The 13,910-nt window shown below is 41.1% G+C and overlaps 1 protein-coding gene across 1 annotated transcript; it reads left to right on the top strand.

Annotated features, from left to right (window-relative positions):
• The first annotated feature begins 7,468 nt into the window (after window positions 1–7,468).
• LOC122693460 (keratin-associated protein 17-1) lies at window positions 7,469–8,272 on the top strand. The gene has a single exon (XM_043900955.1). It carries the CDS (start codon window positions 7,533–7,535, stop codon window positions 7,857–7,859), a length of 327 nt encoding a protein of 108 aa, XP_043756890.1. The 5' UTR covers window positions 7,469–7,532; the 3' UTR covers window positions 7,860–8,272.
• Window positions 8,273–13,910: the final 5,638 nt, after the last annotated feature.

The following is a 13,910-nucleotide window of genomic DNA, read 5'->3' as shown; positions in this document are numbered from 1 at the left end:
GTCTCATCCTCTGTCATCTCCTTCTTCTCCATCCTTCAATCTTTCCCAGCATCAGAGTCTTTTCTAATGAGTCGGCTCTTCATACAAGGTGGCCAAAGTACTGGAGCTTCAGCTTCAGTATCAGTCCTTCCAAAGCATATTCAGGATTGATTTCCTTTAGGATTGATTGATTTGATCTCTTTGCAGTCCAAGGGACTCTCAAGAGTCTTCCCCAATGTCACAGTTCAAAAGTGTCAACTCTTCAGCCTTCTTTATGGTCCAACTCTCATATCCATATGTGACTACTGGAAAAACCATAGCTTTGATTATATAGACCATTGTTGGTAAGGTAATGTTTCTGCTTTTTAATATACTGTCTGGGTTTTCTGAATATTTTCTTCCAAGGAGCAAGCATCTTTTAATTTCATGGCTGTCTTTATAATCATCCAGGTAATATATAAGACAGATTTTGTAATATTTGAAATTAAACCCTAACCCTAACCCATCTGCAGTGATTCTGGAGCCCAAGAACATAAAGCCTGTCACTGTTTCCATTGTTTCCTCATCTATTTGCCATGAAGTGATGGGACCAGATGCCATGATCTTAGTTTTTTGAATGTTGAGTTTTAAGCCAGTCTTTTCACTCCTTTACATTTATCCATCCAATTTTTCCAATGCCACTTATTGAAGAGACAATCTTTCTCCCACTGGATACTCTTGCTAACTTTGTTGTAGATTTATTGACTTTATGTGTTTGATTTTATTTCTGGACTCTCTATTCTGTTCCACTCATCTACGCCTCTGGTCTTGTGCCAGTACCATACTGTTTTGATTACTATAGCTTTGTAGCATACTCTGAAGTCAGGGAGTGTGATACCTCCAGCTTTGTTCTTCTTTCTCAGGATTGCTCTAACTCTTTGGGGTCTTTTGTGGTTCCATGCAAATTTTAGGTTATTTGTTCTAGTTCTGTGAAAAATGCCATGAGTATTTTGATAGAAATTGCATTGAATCTGTAGATATCTTAGGGTAGTGTGGACCTTTTAACAATATTAATTCTCCCAACCTATTAACGCAGGATATGTTTTCATTTTCTGTGTTTTCAATTTTTCATCAACGTCTTATTTTCAGAGTACTGGTCTTTCACCTTCTTGGTTAAATTTATTCCCTGGTATTTTATTCTTTTTCATTTGACTGTAAATGGAATTGTTTTCTTGATTTCTATTTGTAATAGTTCATTATTAGTATATAGAAAAACAACAGATTTATGTATATAATTCTGTATTCTGCACCTGGATTCATTCATTAGTTCTAATAGCTTTTTGGTAGAGTCTTTAAGCTTTTCTATAGTATTGTCATAGCATCTGCAAATAGTGAGAATTTTACTTCTTCCCTTCCAATTTGGCCTTTTATGTCTTTTATTTGTCTGATTGCTGTGGCTAGGAAGTTTTTGCACAGTGAAGGAAACCAACAAGACAAAAGGCAGACAACCCACTGAATGGGAGAAGATATTTGCAAACAGAATGCCCAATAAGAGATTAATATCCAAAACATACAAGGGATGTATACAACTCAATATAAAAAAAATAAACGACCAGATTTCAAAACAGGCAGAAGACCTAAATAGGCATTTTCCCAAAGAAGACAGGCAGATGGCCAAGAAGCACATGGAAAGACACTCTACACCACTAATCATCAGGGAAAAGCAAGTAAAAAACAACAATGTGATATCATCTCACACCTGTCAGAATGGCTATCATCAAGAAGATAAGAAATAGCAAGTGTTGGTGAGATGTGGAGGAAATGGAACCCTAGTATACTGTTGGTGGAAACGTAAATTTATGCAGCCTCTATGGAAAATAATATGGAGGTTCCTCAAAAAATAAAAAATAGAACTGCTATATGGTCCAGCCATTCCACTCTTAAGCATTTATCCAAAGACAATAAAAACATGAATTCAAAATAGATATGAACCCCAATATTCATTGTAGCATTAATTACAATAGCCAAGATATGGAAGTAACCCGTGTCCATCAACAGATGAATTAATACATAAAGAAAAAATGTAGCATATCTATCTATACACAAGCACAATAGAATATTAGTTGGGCTTAGAATGAACTTTTGCCTTTTGCAGCAACATGAATGGACCTGGAGGGTATACTCAATGAACTAAATCAGACAAAGACAAATACTGTGCATATTTCACTTATATGTGGAATCTAAAAAAAGAAAATGAATAAACATAACAAAACAGAAACAGATTCACAGATACAAAGAACAAACTAGTGCTTACAACAGGGGAGAGGGTTGGGAGAGGGGCAAAATAGGTGAAGGAGACTAAGAGATGCAAACTAGCAGTTATAAAATAGATAAGTCACAGGGATATAATGTGCAGCACAAGGAATATAGTCAATATTTTATAATAATTTTGTATAATATATAATCCATAAAATATTGAATCACATTGTGCACTAGAAACTAATACAATATTATAAGTCAACTATACTTCAGTTAAAAAAAGTTGAGTGAAGAAAGGTGACAGAGACCTCATTCTCTTCTAGTTGAATGCTTTGATTGTATCGCACTGCAGGGAGTGATCTCACATTCATTTACGATTTTATTTAATTCTTTAAGGAATATTGTACATGCTCACCATACAGTAGCCACTGGATGTAAACTGGTGAATAAAGCAGCTATAATCTCTGTGGTTGTGAAGCTTACAATTACTTGAAGATATTCTTACTTGAGACTTGCCTTAAGACAAAGAGGCAATTTTCTGTGGTATCTATAAGAAAGCCTGACATAGAAGAAGAGGGGATGGACTTCAGAAGTAGACAGATCTGGGTTCAAATTCAAGCCCTGCATCTTTCAGTGAAAGTTTTTTACTTTCCCAAGCCTCAGTTTCCTCATGTAGAAAATAAAGATTTTTATTATACTACTTATTGTATATGGTTATCTTGAGTTAAGGGGCTTCTCCCGTGGCTCAGTCAGTTAAGAATCACTTGCAATGCAAGAGACGCAGGAGACACAGTTTGATCCCCGGGTTAGAAAGATTTCCTGGAGGAGGGCATGTCAACCCACTCCAGTATTCTTGTCAGGAAAATCCCATTGGCAGAGGAGCCTGGTGGGCTACAGTCCGAGTGTGGGGTCACAAAGAGTCAGACACAAATGAAGTGACTGAGCACACAGCTTGAATTAACCAAGAAAACACATATAAAGTGTATAGTGTGGTACATGGCACACAGAGGAAGGGCTGATAATGTGCCAGTGATGGTTAATTGGACACATGATTTAAACAAGTGCTTTGTAGATATAATCAGCTTCTACATCAAACCACGTTTCTGTTGAGTTGCTACTGGTGAGGTCAAAATTGTTTGTCTGTAAAAGAACCACCAGAACTGCATGTGTAATGTCACTTGGCAAACACTAGAGGCCAGCAGAAGAGACACCATGCACAGATTTTTCATAACTCCTGCTGCATCTCTCCCTTCCTGGATCACAGCCTTGTGGTAATTACGCAAGGGGCTTGCGTAACTCAGTGAAGCTATGAGCCATGCTGTGCAGGGCCACCCAAGATGGACAGATCATAATGAAGAGTTCTGACAAAATGTGGTCCACTGGAAGAGGAAATGGCAACCCACTCCAGTATTCTTGCCTGGAGAACCCCATGACCAGCATGAAAAGGCAAAAAGATATGACACCAGAAGATGAGACCCCCAGGTTGGAAGGTGTCCAGTATGCTACTGGGGAAGGGTGGAGGGCAATTACTAATACCTCCAGAAAAAATGAAGCAGCTGGGCCAAAGTGGAAATGATGCTCAGTTGTGGATGTGTCTGGTGGTGAAAGTAAAGCCCAGTGCTATAAAAAACAATGTTGCATAGAAACCTGGAGTGTTAGGTCCATGAATCAAGGTAAATTGGACATGGTCAAGCAAGAGATGGCAAAATTGAACATCAATGTCTTGGGAATCAGTAAACTAAATGGATGGGAATGGATGAATTTAATTCAGATGACCATTATATCTACTACTGTGGGCAAAAATCCCTTATAGGAAATGGAGTTGCCCTCATAGTCAACAAAAGAGTCTGAAATGCAGTACTTGGGTGCAACCTCAAAAGCAATAGAATGATCTCAGTTTATTTCCAAGGCAAACCATTCAACATCATAGTAAACCAAGTATATGCCCCAGCCACTGATGCCTAAGAAGTTGAAGTTGACTGGTTCTATGAAGACCTATAACACCTTCTAGAACTAACACCAATATATATATATATATATATATTATATATATATATCACTTATATATATATAATATATACATATCACTTATAAAAAACACCAATATATATATATATATTTTCATCATAGAGGATTGAAATGCAAAAGTAGGAAGTCAAGAGATACCCAGAATAAAAAGCAAGTTTGGCTTTGGAGTATAAAATGAAGAAGGGCAAATGATTTTGTCAAAAGAACACACTGGTCATAGCAAGTATGCTTTTCCAACAACCCAAGAAATGACTCTACACACAGACATCACTGATGTGATGGTTGGTCAATACCAAAATCAGATTGATTATGTTCTTTGCAGCCAAAGATGGAGAAGCTCTATACAGTCAGCAAAAACAAGACCTGGAACTGACTGTGGCTCAGATCATGAGCTCCTTATTGCAAAATTCAGGCTCAAATCGAAGAAAGTAGAGAAAACCACTAGGCCATGCAGGTATGACCTAAATAAAATCCCTTATGATTATACAGTGGAGGTGATGAATAGATTCAAGGGATTATATCTGGTAGACAGAGTGCCTGAAGAACTATGGATGGAGATTTGTAACATTGTACAAGAGGCAGCAACCAAAACCATCCCAAAGGAAAAAAAATGCATATCCATTGGGAGGACTGATGCTGAAGCTGAAATTCCATACTTACACCACCTGGTGAGAAGAGTCGACTCGTTGGAAAAGACCCTGATGCTGGGAAAGATTGAAGGCAAAAGGAGAAGGGGGTGGCAGAGGATGAGATGGTTAGATAGCATCACTGACCCAACAGACATGAGTTTGAGCACACTCAGGGAGATAGTGAAGGACAGGGAAACCTGGCGTGCTGCAGTCCATGGGGTCGCAAAGAATCAGACTCGACTGAGTGGATAATGTACACACATATTAAAAAAAAACTAAGAAAACTAGGAGGAAATAAAGTTAATAATTGTATATTTTGGAGATAAGGAAGAACTTTCAAAGCATAAAACAGTAGAAAGGAAAAGATTGACAGTGTGCCTATGTAAAAAGAAAATTTGGTGCACAAAAGAACCATAGAATTAAAAAGAAATGATGGCCTTGGGCTAATTTTACTACATGTGTGAGTGACAGAAAGGAAAATTGTATACTTAGCATAAAATAAGCTCTTATAAGTATGCTAGGAAAGATTAGTAGCTTAATCAGAAAACTGGCATGAGCAGATAATTTCTTAAAGAAGAAAAAGTGATTTATTAAATAAACGCAGTGACAAATAAGTAGAAAAATATAGCAATGAGATTTCATGATTGGTCTATCAAATTGACAAAGAGACTAAAAAAATAGCTGGCATTGGTGAATGTACTGTGAAATGGGTGCAAATGGAGACAATTTTTCAGAAAATAAATAATTTTTTAATATAAATTAGTAGTCATCATATTATTAACATGCTGAAGATTTAGTAATTTTATTTCTAGGAATTTACTATAGAAAGATAATAGGAAAATGCATAAAGACTCACATTTAAGGAAATTCATCTCAGTGTTTTGCTTTTAACATTGGAAAGTTGTAAATAGTTTAGATATTCAACAATAGGGAAGGTTTACATCAATTTGAAGATATAAATTTTCAAATTTTCATAATACTTAATAATCTACATACTCATGAGCATTTTCACAGGTTAAGCACAATCTTCAGTGTAAAAATCAATTTACACAGCATGATTTCAATTTTTAAAAAATATGTGTTAGGAGGAAACCTTGAGGTATTCACTGGTCTTATCTTTCTTCTGCAATTTCTTTCAACACTGCTCGTTCCTCTTGGGCATCAGTGGAGCAGGGTTCTTACTGTGCGAACGCATAGAGAAAGACTCACGTCAATGTTTAGCTTATGCAATTCAAAATAGACTTTTGGAGGTGGACTAAATTGGGTGGTCAGACAGAGAAGATCTTGGGCCTCCTGAATGGAGTGGTGGGTGCAGAATTCATGCAGAACAGGGAGAACTCTAATATATCAGCTATGCCATCAGAGAGAGGATTGTGGCTGAGAAAAAGAGAGAACCATGAACCTTTTTGAGGATGCCCACCATGAGCCAGTTGCCACACAGAATCTTCAGGCACCAGACTGCCTTTATCATTCCAAGAGGATGACAAGGTGCCAAAGCCCAAAATGGAGACAAGAATTTTGACTCATCTCGGAATTTAACACGTGGACCAGAATCCTCTGTGGATTCTAGTCACTTTCTAAAGGAATTGTATTGCTTGAGATGATACTCTTGATGTTTTGTGTGCTAATCCCTCATTCTGCTAGATAGTCGATAAAGTTGGAGCTCTTAAGTGTGCAACACTTGCATTTTAATGGAATGTTTTGGATATTCAATGATCTGCTTCCTTTTTCCCTCCTTCCTCTTTCCCTGCCTCCCTCCCTGCTTCTTTTCCTTCCTTCCTCCCTTCCTCTTTCTCCCCACCTCTTCCTCCTCCTCCATCTTCACCACCATCACCATCACCACCACCACCACCTGCTTCTATCAAGGAAAGGGCTGGGGCAAGAGGGTTGCAGGCTCTGACCACTGCTCTTCTAGCCTATTTAGAGAGAAGAAGTGTGAATGTTCAGTTCAGCGAGAATGTGGCTCCCAACCTCTTACAGTTCTATGATGAGTGTCTCTCCATTTCATAGGGAAGTCATGACTGGTGATTGATGCTCACTCACCAAGCCCAAACAAACCTGTGGCACACGCCACATACCACACACAGACACAAATATTTGCCTTGGTCACATGGACCAGGATGAGGGTGCCCTTTGTACCTGGGAGGAGCCACATGACAGACCACCCTACCAGCCTCTGCCTAGGGCAGAAAAGCAGAGGACATCCAACTTTCAGTTCTGGTTTTCCAGGACCAGCACCCATGACAAGAAGGTTCATTGCCAACTTGCGTCTAGAGCCGATGTGGAAGGGTAGCACCCGTTCCAGAACCAGAGTCTGGAGCCGGCTTCCCCTCCTCTCTCCAACCTGGGCTAATGACAGTTGGCCCCTGCTTGGCATGATCACAGGTCTTTTCCAAGATGTATTTTTACCCTTTGGACAAACAGCAGTTGGGACGAGTGGGGCTATTTTATGAGTTGAGGCACTCGGGGCTGGAAAATAAACAGGCAGCTAATGAGACGTTCTTATGAGAACTGGCATAAATAATAACAAAGACAACATCCTGTCCCTCATGCCAACACCCTCCAGGAGGGGATATAAAAGCTGCTGTCGGGTTGGCGACCATCAGACTTGGGGAGCTCTGGTCGCGGTCCTGACCTGCGACCTGACCGGCGGGGACCATGGGGTGCTGCCCAGGGGACTGCTTCGCCTGCTGTGCTGAAGAGCAAGACTGCTGTGAAGTGTGCTGCTGCCAGCCGTCCTGCTGCGGCTGCTGCGGTTCCTGCTGCGGTTCCTGCTGTGGCTGTGGCTCGGGTTGCGGAGGCTGCGGGGGCAGCTGCTGCGGGTCCTCCTGCTGCGGATCTGGCTGCGGGGGCGGCGGGGGCTGCGGAGGCTGCGGAGGTTGCGGGAGCTGCTGCGGGAGCTGCTGTGGATCCAGTTGCTGCGGCCCCTCTGGCTGCTGCGGCCCCGTGTGCTGCCAGCCCACGCCTGTCTGCGAGACCAAATGAAGACCTTTCCTCCCGCCACTGAGGCAGCCCAATGGAGAACCTCCACCTGCTCCAGGTGGAGACCCCCTTGTGTCCAGGACCTTCCCTGCACCCCCCGAGACGGTGTCCTGCCTCTCGTGTTAACCTGTAGCTGAAGGCTTGTTCTCCAAAGCCTGCCCTGGCTTTTCAAGGCACTGAGAACATGAGCCACATGCTGATGAGAAGTGAAACCTGGGTCCCACCCACAGTGGTACCCGAAGCTCAAAGGGTGAACCCCTGTGACTTTTATTGTTTTTCATGAAGTTGAAAGAGCATCTTATTCAAGGTGGCTTTGGGACTGACCCCTCCTCCTCGGCTGGCTTTTCTGCTGCTTTGAGATGCGAAAATTTCTCTTTAGTTAACTTAATAAATTCAAGAGTGCTGGCATAACCAAAGCAGTTCTCCCGCCTCTTCCTTGGCTCCCTCTTGGGCACTGGGCCAGGAAAATTTACTCTGGCATTCACAATCAGGGTTTTGAAATGTGGCTTCTAGACCACCTGCATCAGAATCACCTGGGGGCTAGTTAAACACGGAGATTCTGGAGCTCTTTGAGACAAGCAGGATCAGAATCCACAGGGGTGTGGTCTGGCAATCTATTTTTAACAAAACCCCAGATATATATTAAAGCTTCTAGGTACTGCGTGAGATTCACCTGGGAAGGATTTAAAAATTTGGGCCAGACGTTTGATCCTTTAGCTCTAGAGTGGGGGCCCTGGGACCTGCATTTTAAAAGCTTGCAGGTAACTGCTGATACTGGTCAAGGTTAACCTTGAGGAAGGGCACATCTGCCTTCTGCAATATAGTTCTGCATGTAGGCTTCTGGATTGGTTAGAACTTTCTCGCAAAGTCGGGAGAGGAGGCTTTGGTAAAACAAGCTTGGTTCTGAGTGGAAGGGATTCCTGTGGCAAAACCTTATGAGCACAGTTTCTAAAGATGTTCTGGGAAGTCCAGTTTCTTCCTCCAGCCTCATGATTTGGCAAAGTCTCCCTTTTCTGGGTTAGTTTTTCACGCCCGGGATAGTGCTGTAATTCTTCTGCTCCAGCCCCAGGGATGAGAAGGGTGAGCGTACATCTGCTAGGTAGAACCAGGCTCAGGTGTGTGAGAGTCCAGTTGGAATATTAAAATTCAGAGGATAGTTAATTCAACTCTTTTTTGCTGAACATGATTTTAAACTACACGTGGAATAAAAAAAAATTCAGCTCTTTCCCTGGGAGAACATTTATTTTCATTACCACAAAGCAGTTTCATTCAACAAACAAGTTTTCTGAATATAAGCAAAGTGATGATCCCTAAAAATATGAAAACATGCAGAAAAATATAAAGAAAAGATAATAGCTACCTGAATTATCACCATTTAGAGTTTATTACTGATATGTATCTTTCCAGACTCCTTCTAAACATGTTTAAAAATGAAGCTGGGATTATGCTGTTTTTATTTAAATTTTTTTCTTTCATATTTATAAGCCAAATTTATTAAGATATAATATAATAAAGGACTCCCTTTTTTGAATGTACTGTTCAGTGAGATTTGGCAATTATATATACTTAAACAACCACCATAGGATTCAAGATACAGAACTTTCCATCAACCCTCAAATTTCATAGTGTGCCTTTGCAGGGAATACTCCTCACTACCCACCCCAGCCTTAGGCAACCATCAGTCTGCTTTATAACACTATAAACTTCGTATTTCTATGTGTGTCTGCTTGTTGCTCAGTTATCCAAATCTTTGTGACCTAATGGACTGTAGCCCACCAGGCTCCTCTGTCCATTGGATTTCCCAGGAAAGAATATTGGAGTTGGTTGCCATTTCCTTTTCCAGGAGATCTTCCTGACCCAGGGATTGAACCCATGGCTCCTGCATTGCAGGCGGATTTTTAATTTTTTTTAAACCACTGAGCCACCAGGGAAGCCCAGACTAAATTAAAAATATTCATCTACTGATGGGCATTTGAGTTGCTACCTGTTTTTTTTTTTTTTTTTGGCTACTATGAATAAAACTGCAGGGAACATTCATACACATTTTGATGTGAACATTCATTTTCATTTATTTTGCATAAATACCAAGGAGTTGGACTGCTGAATAAATACTAAGTGAATGTTTAACTATAAGAAACTACCAAACTGTTTTTGCAAAGTGGCTATACCATTTTGTATTCCCACCAACAATGTCTAGAAGATCCGGTTGCTTCATGTCTTTGCTAAAATTTGATATTGTTGTTAAAAAAAATTTCTTTTAGCCATTCTAGCAAGTGTATAGTGGAAGCTCATTGTGTTTCTTTCCTTTAAAGTTTCATTCAAAAACCCAGCTGGATTGGTGGCATCTTGCATTTGGAGAGAATTCAAGATTTGGCTCTTCTCTAGTTGAGTTTCAGACTTTATTATTTAGGTCATTTTGGATCTGGCTGGAATCAGCATCCTAAAAACTGGCTCTTTAACCTCCAAGACACAGTCACAGCCAGAGCAGCAGTGTGTCAATGGGACCAAGTTGCCAAGAGTTCATTGAGTGTTGAGTGGCTGATTGTTCCCTTGTTCGTGGCCATGGTCTCCCAGATGGGTGAGTAGAGGGTAGTAATTTCTTTGAGTTACTGATAATTGCCCTTTATAGTTGTTCACAGAGGTCTTCATTCATTCATTCAATAAATATTCATTGTGACCCGCCTATGTATCAAACACGGCTCTGGGTGGATGTGTGCATGCGTGCGTGCTCAGTTGCTTCAGTTGTGTCCGACTCTTTGCAACACTATGACTGTAGCTCACCAGCCTCCTCTGTCTATGGGATTATCCAGGCAAGAATACTGGAGTGGGTTTCCATGCCCTCCTTCAGGGTATCTTCCCGACCCAGGGATTGAACCTGTGTCTGCCTGCATCTCTTTCGTTGCAAGTGAATTCTTTACCCACTGAGCCACCTGGGAAGCCCAGGTGCTGGATATACATTAGCAAATAAACAAAATCCTTGACATTCTCGTGCTTGGATAACATCAAAGAGGAAAAGAGCTATTAAAAAGGACAAGGTAGAAATGTACTAGATAGTTAAAAGAGTGGTTTAAATCAGTTAGCAGGGAAGAATTCCTTAGAGAGATGATATTCCAGCCAAACAGATGATGCTATATGTTTCTCTGCTAAGAGAGTCTATAAAGGATTTGTTGGGAGCAGGGCCATCTCCATCTGGAATTTCATTGCTGACTTAGCTGAGGAGAAGGTGAATGGAGAGAATTGGAAAGGTGGGGACCAGGATCTTGGGAATGCCTCTTCTGCCTTACCTTCTGCAAAGCTGTCCAAACGTCTTCTTTCCTTACTGCCTGAGAGCCACATCTCAAACAATGGCACTTCCTATTTCTAATCTTCCATTTTCAACCACTAAGTTCTGTAGATTCTTCCTCTTATTGCTGTAGTCCCAAGGTACTGCTAAGTTCAGGTTGATAACATGAAACTTTTGGGTAATTGCCCCAGATCCATGGAATTCCCTAGTAGCTCAGTTGGTAAAGAATCTGCCTGCAGTGCAGGAGACCTGGGTTCAATCCCTGTGTTGGAAAGATCCCCTGGAGAAGGAAATGGAAACCCACATCAGTATTCTTGCCTGGAAAATCCCATGGACAGAGGAGCCTGGTGGGCTACAGTCCATGGGGTCACAAGAGTTGGACACGACTTAGCGACTAAAACACTCCGGATCCATCCATAATGATCTCCTTACCTTCAGGCTAGCCTTCCTTCACCAATCCCTTCTCCAAGGACAGAGACCTTCTGAAGGTCAAACCTGGTCAAGTTACTCCATTGCTTAAAATTCCCAGGTGTCAGTATAAAACCCAAGTTCTGATTATGGTTCACAAGGTCTTTCATGAGTGCTCAGTAACCACTCTAGTCTGGTCACTGTCCTAGTCTGTCCACTTGTACTTTTCATCCTGGCTATTGAACCATTTGTTGCTCACCAAGTGTATCATGCTCTTGCCTTTGTTTTCCATAGCAGATTCTTTCCCTACCGTTACCACCCCATTTTCAGCCTTATTCCTTGAGGATTCAATTTGGTCATCCTATTACTTGAGAAATCTTCCCTAACTTCTCCCAAAAGCATGTTTGTATTTCTCCTGGGTGTCCTCTGTAACTCTTTGTGTATCCATGTACTATTGCACTTACACATATATTTTCCCATAATTACTTATGTATATATCTGTCTTTCTTCTAAACTTGGACTCCTTGTGGAGGAATTGAAACTCATTTTTTTTTTTTTTTTGTATCCCTCATACAGAACCCAATGATGACTGAGTTGAATGGATGAGTAAAAGAGAAATTTGTAGTCTGAATGGCTACATTAATTAATGAATGAAGGAAGGGATGATGAATGGTAGCCATAATAGTCCAACTTTTCCAAAGGAGAGCCTGACTTATGCATTGATATTAAAAGAATGTGGTGGAAACAATGCAGGTCCTTTATTCAGCAAGGGTGTCAGGCCTTGGTGTTTAGAAGCCTAGGCTTCATTTTTTACCTTGTGTCTGTCTCAAGTGGTAGCACTGACAAAATGTTTTGAGAAAGCATTTGTGCTCTTTGTTTTTGTTCACTATGTCTTCTCAAAAGACCTCTTGTCTTTCCTCTTTACATCTCAGAGGAGTTGTTTTAGTAGTTGCTAAGATCACCAAAGGCAAGAAGGATTCTGGAGGGCTAATGAATGCTTGAGGTGGGGACGGGTGGAAGGAAAGGAGGGAGGAGAAGCAGGGAGGCTCTGTCAAGTGCTTTCCAGGGATAGGGAGAGCCACTGTTCTAGAGGAGAGCTGCTCACAAAACAGGATGGAGGACAGCATTGTGGGCTGAGCCTGTGACATGTGGCTCCTGAGAAAGGTCTGTCCGACAGGATGGTGAAGAGGAAGAGAGTGGCCCTAGATTAGTGGACAAGCTGAGTGTGATCTTTAGCAAGTGAGAAACCTTCTAACTCCCTTTCTTTTCCTTCAGCTATAATCGGGGGGATGGGGATGGAGATGAATCCTTGCCTCATGGGATTTCTGATGGTTTTAAATGAGATCTTCATTGTGAAGTGCAGCATTTGTTTTATTTTTTATAAATTTATTCATTTTAATTGGAGGCTAATTACTTTACAATATTGTAGTGGTTTTGCCATACACTGACATGAATCAGCCATGGGTGTACATGTGTTCCCCATCCCCAACCCCGCCTCCCACTTCCCTCCCCATCCCATCCCTCTGGGTCATCCCAGTGCACCAGCCCCAAGCACCCTGTCCCATGCATCGAACCTGGACTGGTGATTAATTTCACATATGATAATATACATATTTCAATGCCATTTCCCCAAATCTTCCCACCCTCACCTTCTCCCACAGAGTCCAAAAGACTGTTCTATACATCTGTGTCTCTTTTACTGTCTTGCATATAGGGTTATCGTTACCATCATTCTAAATTCCATATATATGTATTAGTATACTGGATTGATGTTTTTCTTTCTGGCTTACTTCACTCTGTATAATAGGCTCCAGTTTCATCCATCTCATTAAAACTGATTCCAATATATTCTTTTTAATGGCTGAGTAATATTCCATAGTGTATATGTACCACAACTCCCTTATCCACTTGACTGCTGATGGACATCTAAGTTGCTTCCATGTCCTGGCTATTGTAAACAGTGCTGCAATGAACATTGGGGTACACATGTCTCTTTCAGTTCTGGTTTCCTTGGTGTATATGCCCAGCAGTGGTATTGCTAGGTTGTATGGCAGTTCTATTTCTAGTTTTTTAAGGAATCTCCACACTGTTCTCCATAGTGGCTGTATTAGCTTACATTCCTACCAACAGTGTAAGAGGGTTCCCTTTTCTCCACACCCTCTCCAGCATTTATTGCTTGTAGACTTTTGGATAGCAGCCATTCTGACTGGTGTGAAATGGTACCTCATTGTGGTTTTGATTTGCATTTCTCTGATAATGAGTGATGTTGAGCATCTTTTCATGTGTTTGTTAGCCATCTGTATGTCTTCTTTGGAGAAATGTCTGTTTAGTTCTTTGGCCCATTTTTTGATTGGGTCATTTAT

The sequence above is a fragment of the Cervus elaphus genome, chromosome 5 (assembly GCF_910594005.1).
Source record: "Cervus elaphus chromosome 5, mCerEla1.1, whole genome shotgun sequence".
Classification (NCBI taxonomy): Eukaryota; Metazoa; Chordata; class Mammalia; order Artiodactyla; family Cervidae; genus Cervus; species Cervus elaphus.
Note: the sequence above shows the minus strand (reverse complement) of the source record. Positions and strands in the feature narration are given on the sequence as shown.